The 20,498-nt window shown below is 64.1% G+C and overlaps 1 protein-coding gene across 2 annotated transcripts; it reads right to left on the reverse strand.

The window, feature by feature from the left end:
* Nucleotides 1-8,107: 8,107 nt before the first annotated feature.
* Nucleotides 8,108-15,729, reverse strand: LOC111150034 (insulin like growth factor 2). Of its 2 annotated transcripts, none has more exons than XM_022507355.1 (4): nt 12,698-12,788; nt 10,804-10,966; nt 8,837-8,988; nt 8,108-8,677 (listed from the first exon to the last, which is right to left on the reverse strand). In XM_022507355.1, exons 2-4 carry the CDS (start codon nt 10,964-10,966, stop codon nt 8,438-8,440), a joined length of 555 nt encoding a protein of 184 aa, XP_022363063.1. In that variant the 5' UTR covers nt 12,698-12,788; the 3' UTR covers nt 8,108-8,437. The 2 variants fall into 2 exon arrangements, with proteins under 2 accessions (XP_022363063.1, XP_022363062.1); XM_022507354.1 differs by lacking the exon at nt 12,698-12,788 and adding an exon at nt 15,568-15,729 and having other exon boundaries at nt 8,117-8,677.
* Nucleotides 15,730-20,498: the final 4,769 nt, after the last annotated feature.

Here is a 20,498-nt window from a genome sequence, read left to right on the forward strand (position 1 = left end):
GAGAACCAAATCGCCTTATCAGAAAGTCCCTTGAGTGACTGGTTAACCAAATAGCTAGAATTCCTGTTCCAGAGGCACATCTGTTCTTGATCGAGGGGAGGCCAGGGATGACAAGGAGGGGAGAGGGAAGCAGAGGTACAGGCCAGACCTTCCAAAGTGATGCTCTGGCCAGGCAAGGGGGTGGGGTTGCCAGCCTCACAGGAGCAGCACGGGGTTCTGTCCAGGACCTGCAGCGGGATGGGCTGCTTTGCCCACCCCCACCCCCACACTGGGGAGCTGGGACCTGCCCCCGGGGGCTGGGGGAGGGGTGAGATGCAGCACCCCCAACACACACGCCAGGGCACACGTGCAGGGACTTCTGTTAACCCTCCGGCTTCAGCTGACCCAGGCTTGGACCATCTTTCTGGAACGCACATTGGAGTGGCTCCCTCTCCCCTCAAAGACCCTTCCCTGCTGCCCCGAGCTCTCCCACAGTCAAGTTCAACTTCTTGGCTCAGCACTCAGGGCCTGGGGATCTGTGGCCGCTGTGTGCCTTTGTGTCCTTCTCCATGCCCCCAGATCTGGGCCTTGCTCATGCAGAAACACGGGTCATGCCAACGCTGCCGTGCTGTTGTTCCCTCCACCTATAATGCCCTTCCAGCCCTCCACATCCGGCTAGCCCCTGCGTGCCATCCAGAGGCGGTCTGGCTGTCTTCCTCAGGTGTGGGAGCTGCTGGGACACCTTTGCTTCATCCCCACTAGTGAGTCTGAGGATGTGCCCCCGTAATATTGGAGTCCTTGCCCACAAGACTCCCTCTTCTTGGGCTCTGGTTCTATAGTACCCAACCTGGGGCACTGGCCAGAGCAAGCACTCAGAAAGGAGCCAAGACAGAAAGGAGATGTGAGGGAAAGAGCAGGGAGAAGGCAAGAGGACGGGACTGGTGAGGCTGCAGGGCACTCAGGGCTCCCCAGAGGAATATGACAGGCCTGAGGATGGTCTGAATGGGACAAGGGCCTAGTCCCTTCTCCTGGCCAGGGACCTCATAGGCCTGCCTGGCCCCACCACTGGGCTCCCAGTGTGCGCCTGGCCCCACCGAGTCCTGGGAGAAGGAGCCCCACCTTGTTTTCCTCCTGTCTGGGCTGCAATCATGGGCTCTACACCTGTCACCGCACCTACCCAGCCTGTGGGTGCCAGCTCCAGGGGCAGGGGACGGGCCCACCCGTCCACTCCTCCTGGGCTCCATGGCCGAGCTGGGCCAGGGGATACGGGCCTTGGGCATCAGGACAGGAAAGAGCAGGGTGGAAGGCGGGGAGAGGGGTGACGGCCCAGGGACCCGGTGTCTGTGAGAAGGGGTGGGAGCCTGGGGCTGGGGGCAGATGCGGGCGCAGTGGGGGAGCATTGGAGGAAACATACAGGACGCATCCAGGCTCCTCCCCGCCCAGGGCTGCCGGGGAAGCCCCTCCAACCAGACACACAGACACCCCGATCCTCCTGGCCCCAGGACGGTCCAATCAGCAGCACCTGGACCCGGCCTGTGGCCCCTCCGGTCTCCCCCTCACCAGGCCCAGCGCCCCTTCCAGGGCTCAGCGCTGCGGGCACGGCCTAGGGGAGAGGGCCGGCCGGCGGGCAGGAATGTTTGCGGCCAGTGTAAACAGATCGTTTCTGTCTGCCTGGGGGGGCAGGGGGAGGGAGTTGTCTTCAGCTTTGTTATGTTCTGAAAAAAAAGGCAAAAAATTTGGGTCACAAACCACAAACTGTTTTGCTTTCGGCGTAACTGGCATAAACAGGCATTTTCTCTTCGGTTTCTGGCCGGCTGAGGCCTGGGCTGGCTGGGGCTGGGAGCAGGGAGAGAGGCTGAGGGCTGCGCTAGGAGGCCCAAGGCCACCGCCCACCCGGGCCAGAGGGGCTGGGCAGGTAGAGGCCGGGTCCCCACACCCGCCCCCCGGACGGCCTGTCCTAGGGCCCGTGATCTGGCTACACCTGGGAGGGAGCACCAGCCGAGCGCCAGGCCCAGGCAGGGAGGAGCAGGGACCCCGGGAGCTGCGGCCAGCCGGGCGGGTGGACGCAGGTTGCTGGGGATGAGGCCCAGGGGCCAGAGCCAGGCAGGCGGGCCGAGGCGAGGAAGCCTCTAGGAAGGAGATGCTGGCAGTCTGCGGCGGGGACCCCCAAAGGCGGTGTGCCGGAGCCTTCACGGCACTCTCCAGGGCTTTCCTGGCCAGCTCTGCGCTGTGACAGGGTAGGGGAGCACCCCGCCGCGGGCGGCCACGACGGCGCACCTGTGTCTGCCCAGCTCGTCCGGCGGCGGCAGGTGGAGGTGGCTGTGCGGTTGGAGTGTGCTGGCAGGGGTGCTCAGGGTCAGAGCAGACGCCCAGCGGCCCAGGCGAGAGCATCTAGCCCGTGTGAAGGAGGAGGGGCCTGTGGAATGGGGTGGGGGTGGGGGTCGCCGAAGGACAGAAGAACTGTAGGGGGCCGGGGCTGAAGGCCCAGAGAAAGCTTGGTCTGTGGTTTGCACTCAGCCCTGTGGGCCATGGGAGCCATGGAGGGTCCTAAGGCGAGAGTGGCACCCTTCCGGCTGGCAGAGCCTGTGGAAGACTCTATGGATTTGTCCACGGACTGAATTGTTAGGGGGGCAGGGCAGGGGACCCTGGAGCGGGTGAGGGTCTGCAGGACAGCGAGAGGGCTGGATAGGCCATGGCAGAGGCCACTTCGCAGCTCCGTGAGAATGCCCAGAGGAGACCCAAGTGGGTTCAGGCGCCCAGAAAGTTAGTCTGTGTCTCCAGCTCAGCAAACAGCCCCTCTCCTGCCCACCACTCACAGTCAGCCTTCAGTGTCACCCACTGCGTCAAGCGCATAGTGGGGGGACACGCAAGCCTGATCGCCCTGGTGAGAGGGCGCTGGGTACGGGCTTCCCCAAGGGGAGTGCAAGTCCACAGAGTTCACAGTAAGGAGACCGACGGTCGGGAAAGTGGCACAGGCAGGGGCAGCCCATGCCAAGGTCCCGAGGCAGAAACACGCTTGGGAGTCCACCCAGGCCTGGGGGTCCCCGTGAGGACTTGGAAGAAGTGGGCCCGCTCTGGTGGTTTCAAAGACCACCCAAGGCCCATGTGGTCGCCAGCGGAGGGAGGAACTGGGTGCAGCCTGGGCTGGTGGGACCGCAGACCCGAGGGTCCTCCGGGACAGGCACGGCACCTGCTTTTCTCCCCAGTGGCCACCTCCATGGTGGCCTCAGTGCCAGGAACAGGATCTAGGGCAGAGCAGGGGTCTCCTCACGTAATTTTCCTAAGTGACCACAAACTGGGCCGTTCGAAGTACGGAATCCATTCTCTCCCTATTCTGGAGGCCGGAGTCCAAAGTCAGCTCTCCAGACTGAAATGCAGGGGTCCCAGGGCCAAGCCCCCTGCCAGCCTCGGGGGGGCTCCCTCCTGCCTCCTCCACCCCTCCCCCACGTGCCCGCCCCTTCCCTCCTGTCCCAGGGACACCCGTGTTTGGGCTGAGGCTCACCCTAATTCGGGTGAGTTGTCCCTCCCTGACCCCCACGGAGAACCCTCTTCCAAACAAGGCTGCGTTCACAGGCTCCAGGGCTGGGATGCGGATCTGGACCTGTGGTATTTTGGAGGAACACCATTCAGCCCAGCCCCACAGGAATCAGTAAATGTTTGTTGCATGAGTGGCAATAGCCTATACTGCCTTCATTCCTGCCCTGGACTCTCCCCAGAGGGAGGCCCCTCTCCCCACTCCCTCCAGGAGAACCCCACGCCTCCCACCGCCTTCAGGCCTGCACTCCAAAATGATTTTCTCCGAGACCCGTCTGTTTCAAAGAGCGCTCCAACATTCCCTCCATGACACTGAGCCTGGGGTGCCCTCAAAATGGGGGTGATCGCCTGCACGGGTGAAGGAAGGAAGGAGCCCTCAGGAGTGAGCTGGGGGTTTACAGAGCAGAGAAAGGGCACCAAGCCCAGCTGGGCCGCCCAGGCAGAGCGGGGTGAGGGCAGCGTCCACCCTGGGGGTGCAGCGAGGTCAGACGCTAATTGGCAGAGCTGTAGGAGCTCAGGCAGGGCGGCAGGGGAGGGTCTTGGGGAAAGCCAGCACACGCAGGGGTGTGGGTGGGCTGCACTGCAGTGCGGAGAGGAGGCTGTTGAGGGACGGTGCTGGTATGGCAGGTGGGGGCAGCTGGGGAGGGCATGGCTTGCCCAGAGCTGGGAGGAAAGGGGACCCTGAGTCCAGCACCCAAGGACCCCAGGAGGGGAGCCAGGCAGGGCTCTGTGGACCTTCGGGGGCAGAGCGTGCATGAGGCTGGGGAGAGAAACACCCAGACCTGGTCTCCAGGGTGGGGAGACCTGGGTGGAGGGGGGTCTATTGCAGGCTGTGCCATACTGCTGGGGCCCCCTCCCGGAGCCCCCAGCCTCACCGCTATCAGCCTCAGTCTGCCCGACGATGGGCACGGTGTCCCTATCCAACTGGCTCTTTCCCTCACCCTCGGACGCTGACCCTGCCTCCTCCAGGCAGCCCCCCAGTCACCCCGCTTGGAGTTTTCAGCGCAGCGAGCATGGGCAACATGGCCAGGACCTGAGACGATACCACCCAGGCTCTCAGAGGCCTGGCTTCGAGCCTGTTGTGGCCAGCACCAGGCCAGGAAACAGAAAATACTAGAAATAGAAAGAAAGATGGGGTTCAGGGTGGGAGGCCTTCCTCCCACCCAGAGAGAGCTCTGGGCCTGCCGCTGAATGCTGCCCAGCCCACCACCCCTCTACCCACCACGGTGCCCCTGCAGACCCGGGGCCTGCGCGGCAGGGCGGGAAGCAGTCAGTTCAAGCCTCGAGCCTCACAGAGGCCAGCCTGGGGGGTGCAGGGCTGAGGAACGGAGGGGCTGTCTGCTGTAGCCTCCACCTGAGGAGGCTGAGCGTGTCTGTGTGCACAACCAGGCAGGTGACACGAATCCCCATCTCTAGCCACAGCTAGTTTCCGGAACCTTCCCGGACCTGGTGGGCCCCCGGCACCCACCCCTGTCCCTGGGATTGACAGTGAAGGCGCTTCACTTCTCCTGAAAACCATGTCCCGGAGGCCCTGCTGCCACAGGGCACCCCAGTGTTTGAGGACTTGGTGCCTGAGATTGTCCCAGAGCCGCTGGCCCCAAGCAGGCGGCCGCAGTCACTGCTGAGAGGGTGCAGGCTCTCGGGCTGTCCTCCCTGGCCGCGCGTCCCCTGAGGCAGCAGAGCCCGAAACCCCTGGTGCCCCCATCCCCCCACCTGACCCCACAGGCGCGTGAAAGAGCAGAGGACTCGGAACCAGGTAAATTTGAATGCTTTATTGGGATTGCGAGCGATAAATGTTAAAGACAAAACCCAAGCAATGAATTTTGCCAGAAATATCAGCATGTTAAAGGGGTCGAGTGGAGGCCCGCACGGCCACTGCCAGATGGACCGCGACAGTGGGTGAGGTGACATTCGGTGCGGGGCACGTGGGGGGTCTTCAGGCGATGGTGGGGGGGACCCAAGAGGAGGTCCCGCTGAAGACAGTTGAGGGGGGAGAGAAAATGGACAGCCACAGTCGGGGCTCGGGAAGTCAGATGGGGGCCCGGGTCGGGATGGTTGGGGACCCTGCGGGAGCTGCTTGCTGGGGGACACAGGGGAGCGTCGGCAGACGGCCCTGGAGCGCCCACCCCACGAGAGGCAGAAGGTAACACTGGGTGGGATGGGTGTCCGGCAGGATGGGCAGGAAATTTGGGGTGCCTCCGAGTCTTTTTGGATCTCAGGCCAATCTGTCCGCGTCCCAATTACAATTTGGCTCTTTTCAGCTCTGTCCAATGTTCCGAATGGCCCATTCCCGGGACGCCTGCCGAAGGCCCCTCTGAGCCACTGGTGGGCTGACACGTACCGCCCCCAGGGTCATGCCAGCCCCGCTACTGGGGCCCAGAAGCCTCGGGCCTCTAGAATGCTAGTCAGGCTGTCGTGCAGGGGGGCTGAACTGGGGGCAAAAGCGGGGGTGAGGTAAACCTCCCAGCCGCCTGGATCCCTGCCACAGCCCTAGGCGCCGAGATGGTGGCTGGTTCGGTACCGCCAGACCCGTGGGCCTCGGGGCCCGAGCAACCCCCGTCGACAGACCGCCGTCGCAGCTCTCCCGCTCTGCGGGGCCTGCACCCTCCTGACCTCCCCGACTCCCCAACCTCACCCTGCCTAGACCCCCGGAAGCCCTGCAGAGCTCTGAGCCTCCTGGGGACAAGACAGGGTGCTGAGCAGGCGGGCAAGCTGTCACCGAGGGGCGAGGGGAGGGCCCCCCAAGTGCACGGAAGGCGGCCACCTGCTCCAGCCCGATGGAGCCCAACTCACACACCTGTGGCCCCTTCCCCCCCCAGCCAGCCGGGACCGGCCGGGGGCCCCTTCCTGATGGCCTCCGAGCACCTTCCGGACACCGAGGAGACGCCTCCCCACCCCCTCCTCCGCCCCTCAGGACCTCCGGGGGCCAGCCACTGTCCCCGAAGGCCAGGCTGGGCAGCGGCCCGCTCCTTTCCCTCGGGCTTCTCCGTGGGGCCCAGTGGCCAGCGCCCCACGGAGGCCCCACTCTCGACTCAACCCAAGCGACAGGGACAGATAAAAACAAAACCAAATCGGGACGATAAATGGCGGCGAGCAGGACGTGCGGCTTGGCCGCGGCGGCCGTGGTGGTGGCGGCTTGTGTGGCACTACTTTGTCTCTGCTCCCCTGTTACGTGGGACGGGAGTACGTTTAATTTGGTGTGTGAGCGCGTAAAAAGCTAAGGAGGGATCAAAAAAAAAAAAAAAAGGAAAAAGCCCCAGGAGATACCAATTAAAGGGGGGAATAGATCAATTGGCGTAAATTTGGGTTCCTCATTGGGTCTGTAATTCTGCGCTGTGACTCCTGACTATCGTCCTCCAAACCTCGCGGGACCACTTCCTCCTGCCGAGCATCCCCCCACCCAGCCCCCACTGCCCCCCACCCGCCCCTCCAACCGCCAGACTTCCCACACTCCCCACCATCGTTGCCGACCTCCTGGGGGGCCCTCATTTCTGAGAGCCCCCAGAAGGCCGGCAAGGATGGTCCCTAGGTGTGCTGGGGGTCCCAGATGTTCCTCAAAGGAGCGCACCTAGGGGGTCAGGCTCCGGGGTAGGGCACGTCTTGGTCTCTGCTCGGCTACAGCCGCCTCTAGTCAGGCCAAACCCAGTCCTCGCTCCGCATGATGGTGGGGGCACAGATGCTGGTGGGGCCTGGGGGTACCGGCTCACCCCGCGGGGACCGTGGGAAACGCCACTTCCTGCACCGAAGATGGACCACCCCTCTCCCACCCAAGGAGCGTATCCCAGGAGTCAGGAGGGGAGCACAGGACATGAAAACCTCACCAATGAGCAAGTCAGGGAAAGGTCTGTGACAAGAACACAGACTGCACGGTGCCGGGCTCACCCATCTGCGTGCATGTATGCGTGCGTGAGGGTGTGCGTGTGCATATGTGTGGAAGCGTGTGTGCGCGTGTGAGTGTGTGTGCATCTGTGCGTGAGCGTGTGTGAGGTTGTGTGTGTGCATGCGTGTAGGGGTGTCTGCAGGGGTGCCTGCGGGTGTGGGTGTTTTTTAGGGTGGAAACTGAGATGTCGAATTTGAGGGCATGTAGATTTTGGAGGATGGATTTTAGGGTGTCTGGGGATCTGTGCCAATAAAGTTGATTTTTACAAATTTCGGCGTTCATGTTCTGTTCTCCCCTCCTTCGGTCTCCCCGGGAACCCCCTCTAGCTCCATGGTGACTTTAGGGATGGGAAGCAGAGCGAGGAACGAGTCTGGGCTTTGCTGGTTTGCGGACGCCCAATTCTCCCCACGGCGCGACCAGAGTTCGGCCTGAGGAGACGGGAGCCGGCTGCGGACCCGGACGTGCCCACCTGCAGATCTGGGGTCCCCTCCTTTCTCCTGGAGGGGATGCCTGAGTCACGGCCAATCTGACTCGAGGTCCCTGGGAAGAGAAGGGGGGGGCTAATTCTTTCACGATTGCTTCTAAGCCAATTCAGTTCTAGTATTTTTTTTTTTTTAGCCAATTGATAATTTTAGGGTTTTTTTTTTAAGCTAATTAACGTTCCTGGTGTTTCTAAAAAGCCAATTCGTCTTAAGGGGACTCACCTGTATGTACGAGGGAGGGAGAGTTAGGGGTTCGTAGTGTCGGTTTTTCGGTTACACAATTTGGGGGTAATTTGGGGGTAATTTGGGGGGATGTTTAAAGCCAAATGAGTTTGCACATTTCTAGAGATGTTGCTAGAGTCTCCTCAGCCCAATGGAGAGGGCCAAGGAGAGAAGAGCCTGACGTGGGGAGGTTGGGGCGCGGGGGCCGGGGCTGGGGGAGCCCGCAGAGGGAATGCGATCCCGAGAGGGGTCAGAGGCGGGGCCTGGTGGAACAGCCCCTGGCCAGGAGGAGGGCACCAGGTGGACGGTGCCATCTTGCAGAATTACGCGACATTTTGGCTCACTTCTGATTGCCGGAGGCCTCTGGAGAGGCGCCCCCGTGGGCTGCGGGGTCGTGGGTGGGCAGGGCGATCAGCGGACGATGACGCTTGGCCTCTCTGAACGCCTCGAGCTCCTTGGCAAGCATGCGACCCCGGCGGGCGCGCAGGAGGGCAGGCAGGCCCCTGCGCAGTCGTTGGGCGGACTGCTTCCAGGTGTCATATTGGAAGAACTTGCCCACGGGGTATCTGGGGAAGTTGTCCTGAAGGAGGAAAGGGCCAGTCAGGGGGCGCACAGCTTGTGGGGGGCCCCACGGGGCTCAACGCTCACCCTCCGGTGGGTGTCCACCAGCCGCGCTGCGGGCCCTAGTCCCCCAACGCCGAGGAGACACCCTGCACCCCGAGGCCGGGTCCCCTCTTACCGGAAGCACGGTCGGAGGGGTCGACACGTCCCTCTCGGACTTGGCGGGGGTGGCACAGTAGGTCTCCAGAAGGGCCAGGTCACAACTGCGGAAACAGCATTCTTCCACGATGCCACGGCTGCTGCGGCGGCTCACGCGGCTTGCCGGCCTGCCTGGAAGTCCCACAGGGGGAAGGAGAGCCGCACTTGAGCACCGGCCCACACGGTCCCCACGCCCGGAGCTGGCCTCTGGCCGGTGGCCACCCCGGAGAGGGGGCAGGAGAAGAGGAGAACCAGCCGGCGGGGGTCCCTGCAGCGGCAGCCAGCCTCGTGGAGGAAGGGGGAGACAGCGGGCAGGCGGGGTGCCCAGGAAGGACAGGAGTGGAAGTGGGGGTGCGTGTGCTCCAGGACCAGCCCCTGGCCTCTTGCTGCCTCCCTGCTCGCGTGGAAGGTGGACACAGCCTCCTGGTCCCACTGCCCAGGGAGGTGGGGAAAATGTGCCGGTGTGAGCCCGGCTCGGGGGGCCGCCCACAAGGGGTCCAGCCCCCATGCTGGGGGGCACAGGGTCCCGTCTCGGAGGCCAGGCTGGGGCGCAAGTGCCACCCCCCAACAGAGCAGGAGCCTGGGCGGCCCGCAGCCCTCGAGACGCCGCAGGCTTGGGAGAAGACGAGGAAGACGGGAGGGGAGGAGTGAGGACCTACATGAAACCACGTCCTCCTTTCCTCCCGTCCTCCCCGTCCCTCCGCTGCTCAGGCTCCAAGGTCGGCTGCGAGGAAGAGTCCGAGGGCAGGCGCCCTGGGGAGGAGGTCCCACGGGCGGGGGCTAGGCCCGGCCCTCCCAGCAGGGGACCCACTCCCTGGGCACCAGACCCTCCTGCCCCCAAACAAGGCAGGCGCGAGAAAGGGCACAGCCGAGGCCAGGGCGGGCAAGGAGAGAGCAGGAGACCTTTGCAGAGAGAAGCGTTGAGATCCCCAGGCTGGCATCTGTGGGTAAGTAGAGACTCCAGGGGGGAGGCCCCGTGAGGAGGGCTGGGTCTGACCAACTCACCCCAGTCACACGCCCCGCCCCCACCCCACCTTCAGGGTCGTCCCATTATCTGCATGAGCACTCCCCCGTCCCATCCTATAGATGAGAAACGGAGGCCCAGCTTTCTGGGGGGCGAGGGCAAGGACCCACATCCCTGAGGGAGGGGCCACCTCCAACCGGGGTCCCACAGAGAGATGGGCAAGGAGAAGCAGAGGCGTCAGGGAAAGCCTGCGGGGGGGGGGGGGGGGGTGTTGAAAATCAAGAGAGAAGCAGGAGGAGCAGCCCCAGAGCCCTTGGGCCAGCAGGTGGGCACCACACATGGTAGTCCAGAACTCAGGTCCATGTCCCCTCCCTCAGTGCCACTGTGTGGGCAGGCTCTCCTCTCCTCCCCCTTGTGCCCAGGGGGAGCTGAGCTCCCCCAGCCTGTGGGACATGCCACACATGCTTCTGTGTTCACTGGTCTTCAACCCATTTTATCTAACTTTAAATCAGATAGTCCCACTGTCAAAATGTCAGGCACCATGGAAAGGTCGGGGAGGGGGGACTTCAGTGCTCCCGGCACTGCCCGCAAGCCCTCCTCCCTGCTGGGGCCTGCCCCCTGCCCCACCCCATCCAGCCCACCCTGCCAGGCTCTGCCCCCCACCCCACGCAGGCACCACCCTTTCTGGGAGGAGAGTGTTCTACTTTGAGTCATGCTGCGGGAAAATCAGGGGACGTGAGCGCTACCCAGGCACACAGCAGGTGCCCAATAAATGTGGACGCAGTTGGGCTCATGAAGTCTCAGAGCAAGAGAGCCTGGGGTCAACCCTCAGCAGTGGCTTCCCTCTGCCTGGTCTCCCCCACGCCAGGCATCCTGGAGGGTGTCCATGGGCATCTAGGAAATGCTGTGGAAGACTCCAGCATTTACGGAGCACCTGCTGTATGTGCCCTCCCCCTTGCCCCACCGCACGCTGAGCTACTTACTGAAGTAAAAGCCGCGGTCCCCACAGACAAACTGGAGGGTGTCCACCAGCTCCCCGCCGCACAGGGTCTCACTGGGGCGGTAAGCAGCAAAGCAGCACGAGGCCAAGGCCAAGAAGGTCAGCAGCACCAGCATCGACTTCCCCATCGGGACCCCCATCGGCATCTGGGGGCGGAGAGAAAAGGCCTGAGCCCACCCGCCCTGCCTGCCCTTGCCCCCCGCCCCCCGATGGAGACACCAGCCTAGCCATCTCGTGATTCCCAGGTCCGTTTAGCTCGGTTTAGGTCCTCAACGTGACCGCTTTAATTACAGAAATCACACGTGCTCTCCCTGCCCAAGGCGGGGTGCGCGGCAGCCCCGAGGTCCAGTGCATGTGTGTGAAGCCCATCTCTGATAGGCACCAAGTGCTGGCCAGCAATTTCACGTGGGGGTGATCCTCCCCATGTCACCACGGCAGGGGCTCGGCCACACCCGGAGCTGCAGGGGCCAGTGCTGGACACTGAACCTGGCTTCTGTCCTATGAAGTCATGGGGGCGGGGCCAGCACAAGGCAGTGGCCACTCCTTGGACCTCCCAGCATCAGCCAAGATGGCAGACAGCCCCACCCCCCCACAGAGCATGTGCATCCCAGAGGGCCGCGCCCCCAACAAGCAGCAGGGGGTCCTGCGGGGGTGGGGGGAGTGCAGTCCCACCCCTCCCCCCTCCCCCACCCTCCCAGTCTGTGGCTGAGCAAACCTCAGGTCAAGGATCCCTGGTTACCCTGGGTGCCAACCACATTCCCAGGGGCCTTGTTCTCCTGAATGGCTCAGTCTCCCCTCCAGGCTGCCCTGGACACCCCAAAACAAAGGCTAAAAGCCCCCACTGCAGGGCTGGCATCACACCACCCAGGGCCTCGAGGTCCCTCGGGATCACCAGACCCTCTCCCCACTGGGGTACCAAACCCCACCCTAGGAGCCAGAGGGAACAGGTCAGGCCACCTGGAGGCTGGACACTAGGTCCTCGGGGCCCAATCTGGAAGGACACACCCCCTGCCCCGGGCTGTGCAGCTGCAGGACCCGGGCAAGGGTTAACCAGGTCCTTTCAGGGTTGGGGGCTCAGGAAGGACCTCAGGCTCTCTCAGATACTCAGTGAGCGGCCCCTGCTCCCTCCGGAAAGTGGAAACGCCTCCACCTCCAGGCAGGCGGCCCCAGCCGGCCCTCCACTGGCCCAGGTACAAACCCCTTCTGGGGCGAGAGTCACAGCCCAGAGCCTTTGAGCCCACCAGCACCTGATGCCTGCCCACAGGCGCCCTTCCCAGGCTCCACACCGGTGGGCACAGGGGTCCCGGCAGCATGGCCCTTCCCAGCCGGGTACCTGGCTGTGACATGCTAGGCCCAGGGAACTTCTGATGCCTTAAATCATGCAGGAGAGGAGGGGGATAAGGAGGGAGTGCGATCCCGCTGAAACTCGGGAAGACCAGTGGCCAGATCCCCATTAGGACCTGGAGTGCCAGCCTGCTCACCTCCCCCTGCCCTGGCCTGGCCCCAGCCAGGCTCCCAGGCTGCCCCCACTGCTGCCCCCTTCCAAATTCTAAGAACAATTTGGCCAGCTAACGACTGGGCGCCGGCCGAGCGGCTGCTGCGTCCTTCCGCAAGCCTGGCCACTCCAGTGCGGGGTCGGTCCAGAGCACCCACGGAGAGCCCAGGCCCCACCACCAGAGAGGCAGGAGAGAGGCAGGAGAGGCACGAGGCAGGCAGAGCTATGGGCCAGGTAAGCAAGCCCGGGAGGAGGGACGGTAGGGGTGAGAAGGGTAGAAGCAGGGAGGAGGGGTGGAGGGGCTGAGGCCCAGGGGCCATCAGCAGGCAGGCAGGCCGGAGCCGGAGGGCAGAGGGGTCCTCGGCTCAACAGCCCTGGTTACCTGCAGCTGGACAGGAGGCTTGCTGGGACTGGTGGAGGAGGAGGAGGAGGAGGAGGAGGAAGCTGGAAGGCTGCCTCACAGGAGAAGCCAATGTCCAGTTTGCAGGCTGGTCAGTGCTCCGGCTTTTATGTCTGAGCCGGCTCCTCCCCGCCTGGGCTCCACCCTACCCCCCACCCCTCTCCCTGCTGACCACTCCCCCCGCCCCCTTTGCTCCCGCCCCTCCGTCCTCCCAGCCAGTCCCATCCCTCCTGCACCCCCAACAGCTAGCCCTGGACCATCCCTCTGCGAAGTGCCCTGGGGTGGGGGTGGGGGCTCATCCTGCACCCCCAGCCCATCTAGGCACAAGGCAACGTGGGGGGGGGGCGGGGAGATTAGGGAGGGGGGCTGCTTTACACCTCCTTGTATGGAAAGTTCCATCTGCCCACTGGGCCGGGGCACATACTCTCTGGGGGCTGCACACTCCTGCCCTTCTGAGCTTCCAACCAGCCCCTCTCCCCAGATTCTTGGGTGGAAATGCTGGGGACAGGGAAAGGGGGAGCGCGGGTGGGGGGGGCCAGCTGCAAATGTGGCGCCTCGCATGAGCCTTTCGCCAGCTCGCCCCCTCTTCCATCCTGGCCCCGCCCACCCCGTTTTCCTCCTTCAGTCTTGCTGGCACCGAGTCAACATACCAGGGTGGGTTTCTGAGCCTTGCGCCCCTCCTCATTACCCAACACTCTGGGGGACAGGGCCCTCCCCCACACGGCAACGTACCGCAGCCTCTCCGCAACACCCCCCTGCACCCACAAACCGACCAGGAAGTCGCCTTTGCAGACAGCTCACACCTCCCCTGCACTTCCCGAAGCCCCTACCCACCCACCCCCCCTCCACTTTGGCGGCGCAGGGGAGAGCGCGGGCTGGGCGACGGGGAGCGGGACCCACAGCCCCCCACCCTGGGCCTGCGCCGGCCCCTCTCCCCACCCGGCCGCCCCGCACGCCGCTTACCTGGAAGCCGGCGCAGCTGCCGCCCACCTCCCTGCTGCGTATCGCAAACCGAACAGCGGGCGTTGGCCCTCCTGCCGGACACTCCTCTGCCAGCGCCGCTCTGGCCGGGTCGCGGGGGCCGAATGTGCGACGGGGCAGAACGGGGGGATGGCTTTTTTTGGGGGGGGGGACTCGTCTGATTGTTTGGGGAGGGCGGGCTGTCTGCGGGCTGGGGCGGGCCAGATGTTGTACTTTTAGGGGGGGAAAGGGTATCGGGAAATGAGGTCAGCTGTTGTATCAAGGATAGAGGGGGGCAGAGATAGTGGGAGACACAGAGAGAACGTGAAAGGGGGGGGCCAAAGAGAGGGTGAGAGGGAGAGAGGACAGAGAGAGGCGGGCAGGCTCGCAGCGGGGGAGAACAGCGCACAGAGAAACAGAAAGCGTATAATTAATCCACTTCGGGACGGCTAGGCGAGAGGGCGGGCGTGGAGGGGGAGGGAGCTGGAGGCGAGGAGCTGGGGGGGGCGGGAGGGAGCCAAGGGCAGGCTGCGGGAGAAGAGAGCGCGGGCGCCGGGACCAGAGGCCGGAGAGGGGACGGGGGGAGCACAGAGAAGCGAGGGCAGCGCGCAACGTCGAGGGCCGGGGAAGGTGCTGAGGGGGGCGGAGTGGAGGGCGTCCCGGGCCGCGGGCGCCCAGCTCGGATTGGGCCGACGGAGCCCTCTGCCGTCGCGAGCCCGGGCCCTGGGAGGGGGGTGGCGGTGGCGGTGGCGGCGCCGAGCCGCTCGGGACGCGGCGAGGAGGGGAGCGGAGGGCCGCGCGCCGGGGAGGGCTGGGGACAGCGCGGGGGATGACAACGCCGGCGGCCTGCGAGCCGGACTGCCTGCGGGGGGGACCGCCTCCTCGGGCGAAGCGGGGAGGGCGTTGAGGTAGATGGAAGAGGAGGCGGCGGGGATCCGCAGGCCCGGCGGAGCGCGGCCCCGCCGACGGCGCCCAAGGCGGGAGTCAGCAGCGTGGCGGCGGGCGGCGACGACGCGGGACCGCCGGCCGGGTGGAGGCGCTGGCGGGCCGAGCGCGGGCGGGCGTGGGCCAGGAGGCGGGGGCGGCCGGAAGGGGGGGGCCGGGGGCCGGCCTGGCCTCACGCAGCTCCGCCGGAGAGCAGGCGAACTGCGGGCGCCAACGCCCGGCTCTTATAGCCGCGCTACCCCGCGGCGTGGCGCCCGCTCGGGCCCCGCTGGCCCCGCGCCCGCGCCAATGGGCGCCCTCCGGGCGCTGGCCCCGCCCTCCGGACCGCCCCCGCAGCTCGAGCAGGGAGGGGGGCCAGGGGCGGGGGGGCCCCGGGGGGGGGGGGGGGGGGGGGGGGGGGCTGTGCGGTGCTCGCGGCAAGATTGGGTTGGGGGCGGGGAGCGGCCGAACGCGCAAGAAATCCCGAGTCTCCGTTCTAAAGTGTTGGGCCCCCCCTTTCGGGTTCCCGGGAACCGGGGGTTTCTAGGCTTGCGCGCGCCAGGGGCGCGAAGCGAGAAAGGTGGGCGGTGTCCCGGGCCCTAGCGCCGGCCGGGGACTATGCGGCGGGGGCGCCCGATCGAGAGTGAGGGCGCAGGTGGTTCCGCGCCGGATCTGGGGTCCCCGAGTCCCGCGGGTAGCTGTAGGGGAAGGAGGAATTCCCGGGCGCGGGCAGGGCGCGCAGCCGCCACCTGCCCGAGCAGGCGCGGCGCCTGAAGTCGCGGCAGCCGGAGCCCGAGCGCCCCCCGGTGCCGCGCGGGAGCCGGGGTGTAGCCGCGGTGGCCGCCAGGTGCGGTTCCCGGGGAGGGCCGGCCCGGCCAGGCCCGAGCGGGGGCCAGCCGTGGGGCCTGCCGAGTCTGCGCCTGGCCCGGGAGAGAAGAGCAGGGCGGGAAACAGCGCTCAAATCCTACCTGCGTGACCAAACTCACCGGGGTTCGCGTGAGCAGCTCGCCTTTGGGACCCACCCAAAATATCCGGATAATGATTCCCCCGTCCTCAGTGCGTTGGACTTCCGTAGAGTCGGGTTCAGCCCCGGGGGCTACCACGATAATTTGGGGGTCTGGGGAAACCATCTCCTGGAGAGTTTGGACGACGTAAGAAGTCTTGATTTTTACCAAGTCAAAACCACGCACAAGGCCCGGCGCCCCGCCCGGCCCTCGGCGCCGGGGCCACCCGCGCCTCTCCGAGGGGAAGGGGCCGCCGCCGGCGGAAGCCCGTGCAGGCTCGCCCCCTCTCTCCGCCATCAATCACTGCGCCCGCGCTCGGCGCGCGCCTCCCCAAGTCCCTTGACCCGCGGACTTGGAGGCGCTGCGTCGCCCGAACGGGGTGCGCCTCTCCTCGGCGTCCCTCCGACCCAGCGCCCGGCCCTCCCCGCTTTGGGGCCACCGAGGCGCCTTCCCCACGACTGTGATCTTTGAAAGAGCAAACGAAAGCGACTCAGGTTTCGGGGCGCCAGGTCCCGGAGAGCGCGGCCGCCGAGCCGCAAGCCCTCAGCAGGCTTCCGCGCCCGGTCCTGGTGGCCCCGGCGGCCGCCCGAGGCGGGCGCCAGCCCCGGCGGGACTGTGGTGGGGCGGACCAGGAAGCGGGCTGGGGCCGCGGAGGCGGCGGGGAGCTCACCGCAAAGCTGGAGGCTGGAGGCGGGAAGCTGCGTCCGCGGGCGCGCGAGGAGCCGAGGCAGCGAGCGAGAGCTGTGCGGCGGCGGTGGACGCTGCTGGAGGTGAGCGGGACCCCGGGGGCAGTCCCCAGTGTCCGGGGGCAACGCCCAGTCCGTTGGAAGACCCGGGGACAATGCCCAAATTTGGGGGAAACTGGGGGCAATGCCCAGTCGTTTTCCTGGACGCGGGAGCAGCACTGCCCACGTCCTGGCGGACACGTTGCCGGGCCAAGTGTGCTGGGGAAATAGAGAGAGAAATTTCCCCAATCCGAGGAGTTTGGGGGGCCTTCGCAGGAGAGGAACAGAGGCTGAAATCAGTACCCTCCGCTCGCCCGGTTGGAAAAAGTGCAGAGAACTGCCGGCTGGCCGGGAACAATGCCCAGATATGGGGGACGCAAGTCAGAGCTCAGTCTGGTTTGCGGCTCAAAGCACGAGTGTCCCGACGCAGGAGACCCGAGGGAGGCCCTGTTGGTGTGGGGAACTGTAATCAGTGACTATATTTGAGACTCAGGATCCAGGGTCCAACTTTGGAGGACCAGGGGACATTGCTCAGTGCAAAGGGTGTGGGGGAGGGAACAAGAAATCCAATTCTAAAATAAGGGGGACCCAGCCTCTTGGTCACCAAGCTGAGGGAGAACCCCAGACCAATTTGTGGAAGATAGGTTTGGGGTGACTCGGGAAAATTCTCAGCATAAAAAAAGTGGAGGGGGGACACTCAGAGACACATTATCTGAAATTGGGAGAAGAGAAACACTGAACCCATTCTGGGGATCTAGGCGAAATTCCAGTGTGGTGGAGGGAAGTAAAGACTGACTTCCACAATTTAGAAACACAAAACTAGTGACCTGGAAGCTGTGCGGCCAAGGGAGTAACCTCCTTACTTGTGGCTCTGGGGCCAATTCCCAGTGTCTTTTCGAAACTCAAGAAACACTGTCTAAACTTGGGGGGAACCTGGGGTGTGATCAGCACATTTGGGAAATGCAGAAAAATCCGTGTCTGCTTATACTTTAAATTTTAACTGGTTTCAATTGGTTTGTTTTTGGTGAGCAGGAAAAAATATCCTGTCTGCTCGGTCACTGTCTGCATTCGGGAAATCCTAGCAAAACATGTCCCCAGTTTTGGGGATCCATGGGAATCATCCAATGGAGGCAGATGTCGAAACCTCAGGAACCCAGGGTAATAGTCAGGAAGCTTATAGGGCACAGGCCCATAAGACCTAGGGTTTCTAGGATATTTTTTGATCCCTGGACATTTTCATGTGGGAGGGGTATGCAAAGTTACCTACATTTAAGGGGACTTGGGGAGCAAGGGTCACAAAATCAGGGGGTCCAAAAATCTATGTTCAAAAAAAGTTGTTTTGTGGCGGTGGGGGAAGTCCCAATTTATTTGGAGGACTGGGAGACATGCCTCAATTTGGAGGTCCCAGGAAACTAATTTTTTAATCTGGGGGTCCAGGGAAGTTGTTCAGAGTCCTCGGGAAAATTGGGGGTCAGTCTCTAAGTTTTAGGGGAAAAGGATTAAGAGTTCGTAGGTTGCGAGGCCTGGAGAATCAGGGTCTCTGGTGATCTGCAGGGAGCTTGTAGTGTGTGTGAGACCCAGGAAATGTTGCTTACATTTTGGGTGACTTTGCGGGTGTGCAGAACGGTCTGGAGTCCAAGAGATCAGTGCCTTTCTGTGACCCGAGTGTAGTACTGACCGTGTTTTCGGGCTTGGAGGGCAACGCGTGTACTGGAGAGAGCTCAGCATGTTCAAATAGAAGGGATCAGGAAAAGGGTCCAGTGTCATCCTGGGGTTTGAGATCACTGCCTGAATTTCAGAAAATCCGGATTTTTGTCAGTAAGCCAGTGAGACACAGGGAACGTTTTAATACTCAAAATGTTACGGTAAAGAGAACATGTTCCGAATATCGGGTTACTGGGGACACCCAGCAGAGCCTGGTGTAAGGAGACATACGTAGGCTTTGTGCAAGGGTTTGTTTCCTGCGTGGTGTGACCCAGGAGAATCTGCCCAACCCACGGGGCCACAAGGACGCCCATCTCAATGATTGCCCCGTGTGCTTTCCGGGGCTCGGCGGTGACAGTGTCTAACCTGTCTGGGACCTGACTGGTGGCGGGAAGCTTGGAGAGTCCTGTTAAGGAGAGCGCCCGAATGTTCATGCCCCCCCCGCAACACACAAATATTGCTCAATGAAATCTGGGGTTCAGAAATCATCCTCTCAACTTTGTGGAAGTCAGGAAACCAGAGCTCAGGCCATTGAGGGTTCAGACAGGGGCCTGGTGTGCGCTGGGCGCAATGCCTCAATTTCAGTGAAGGAATAGGAAGCCACGTTCAGACTCTGAGGGTTTTGGGAAAATTGCTTCGTGTGCTGGGGGAACTGGGAGTCTTTGCGTAAAATTTAGGGACCCCTCGGGCTGGTGTCGGTAATTTGTGGAGCCCCGGCAGACAGTGTCCTAAATTGCGGTGGGCCAGGAGAACAGAGCTTCTGAGCCGGGGAGCAGAACAGGGACAAGGAGTCTTGCCTGGGAGACTCTGCAGTTCCTGTTCAAAATTATGGAGGCTCAGGGAAAAAGCCCCACTTGCTTTGGAGAGGGCACCCAAGTGCCAGGAAAACCCTGTCCGCCTTCTGGGGAACCAGGCAGATCGGTCAGCGTGACCACAGGACCCGGGCTTAACGCTGCAGCTGTAGAGGACACCGGGTGGGCGGCGTGCAAGTCTGGGGTACATGGGGCAGTTGAGAGCCTGGGAGAAAATGCCCAATGAGTCTGGGGACCCGGGCCACTGGGGCAACCAGCAGGGGCTTGCGTCTTTCGAGGTCCCCGGAAACGGACGTCCAAGAAAATTCTTGTGGTCTGGGGAAATGCTGGATGTGTCTGGAGGACCTGGGAGCAAGCCTTAGATTCGGAGGATCCCCGGAAAAATACCGCCCGCGTTGGGTGGGAGCAGGGAGGTCGCTCGCCAGGCTGGGACCCCTGGAGGCGGAGGGCTGCGCGGGAGTGGCGGAGCTCCCGGGGCTGGGGACGCGCCGCCGCCGCCGCCGCTCCCCCGCGTCTGGGGTCTTGCGCGCGGAGCAGTGGCGCCCTCCCCGGGGCACTCGGGGCGCGGGCAGGTAGCGCCGGGCTCCCTGGGCGCGCGCCCCGGAAGGAATGTCGCCGCTCTTTCTCTGGCCTTCTGGCCGCCGTGAGCGCGCGTGCGGCGGCAGCTGGGGCCGAGCAGGCGTGGGGAGGGAGGGAGGAACCCGGGAGCCGCGAGGGAGAGACTTGGGCGCGGCGCCCCGGCGCTCCCGGGGCTCCGGGCTCCCTGCTCGGCCGCCTCCGAGGACGGCCCCGCGCTCCCCGCCGCCGCCGCGCCCCACGCGCTCCCGCGCTGCGAGCCTAGGCGAAGCCGCGGCCGGGCGGCCGCCGCGGGCAGGCTCGTCCCCGGCTCGGCTTGGGGGCCGGGGAGCACCCCAGACGGCCACCCCCGCGCGCCCAGACGCTCCGCGAGCGCCCTTCGGGCCTTAACCGGTCCCCCACGCAGGGGCGAAACCGGTTTTGCTTGGGTAACACGAAGGAGGGGAGGGAATGGGGAAGAAGAAGAGAGACATGGGGGAGGACTGGGGGCCGCCCTGCGCGGCGGCCGGGGCGCCCGGGGTCTCCTTTCGTTTTCTCAAAGAGAGTGTGCACGCGAAGCCTCACTCTCCCGCCGCGAAAGCCCAGTTGCTCACAAGCCGGCACTGAAGCCGACGCAGGCGCAAGGCGCTTCTGGGCAGGAACGCGGCCACCGCCTCCGAACGGAGCACTCTTGAGGTGGGGGGCAGCGACCCTGGGGGGGGTCCCTCTGAGGGGTACGGAGCTACCAAGAAGAAGGCATTGCTGGGGTCAGAGGAATGGTGGGGATCCCCGGGCCACTACAGCGGGCATCGCTTGTCCCCACTGTCACCCCACAGCAGGACCCCAGTTACAAGGGGATTGCTCAAAGCCTGACATTCTGGGAAGGCAGGAGTTAATGCCATTGGACAGGTGTGGGGACCCAGTCAGGGCTGAGGCAGCCCTTCACACTATTTTGGCAAGACAGGGAGACCCCCCCCCCATGAAAAACAGCCCATTTTCCACCCAGAGCCCCAGGCACGTGGAGAATGTCCCCCCTTCAAATTCCAGTCCGCATCAATCACCCCGTGTCCCATTCCAAGAACATCTGGCCTGTCTCCCC

The sequence above is a fragment of the Enhydra lutris genome, unplaced genomic scaffold (genome assembly GCF_002288905.1).
Source record: "Enhydra lutris kenyoni isolate GAN:26980312 unplaced genomic scaffold, ASM228890v2 scaffoldscaffold22, whole genome shotgun sequence".
Taxonomy (NCBI): domain Eukaryota; kingdom Metazoa; phylum Chordata; class Mammalia; order Carnivora; family Mustelidae; genus Enhydra; species Enhydra lutris.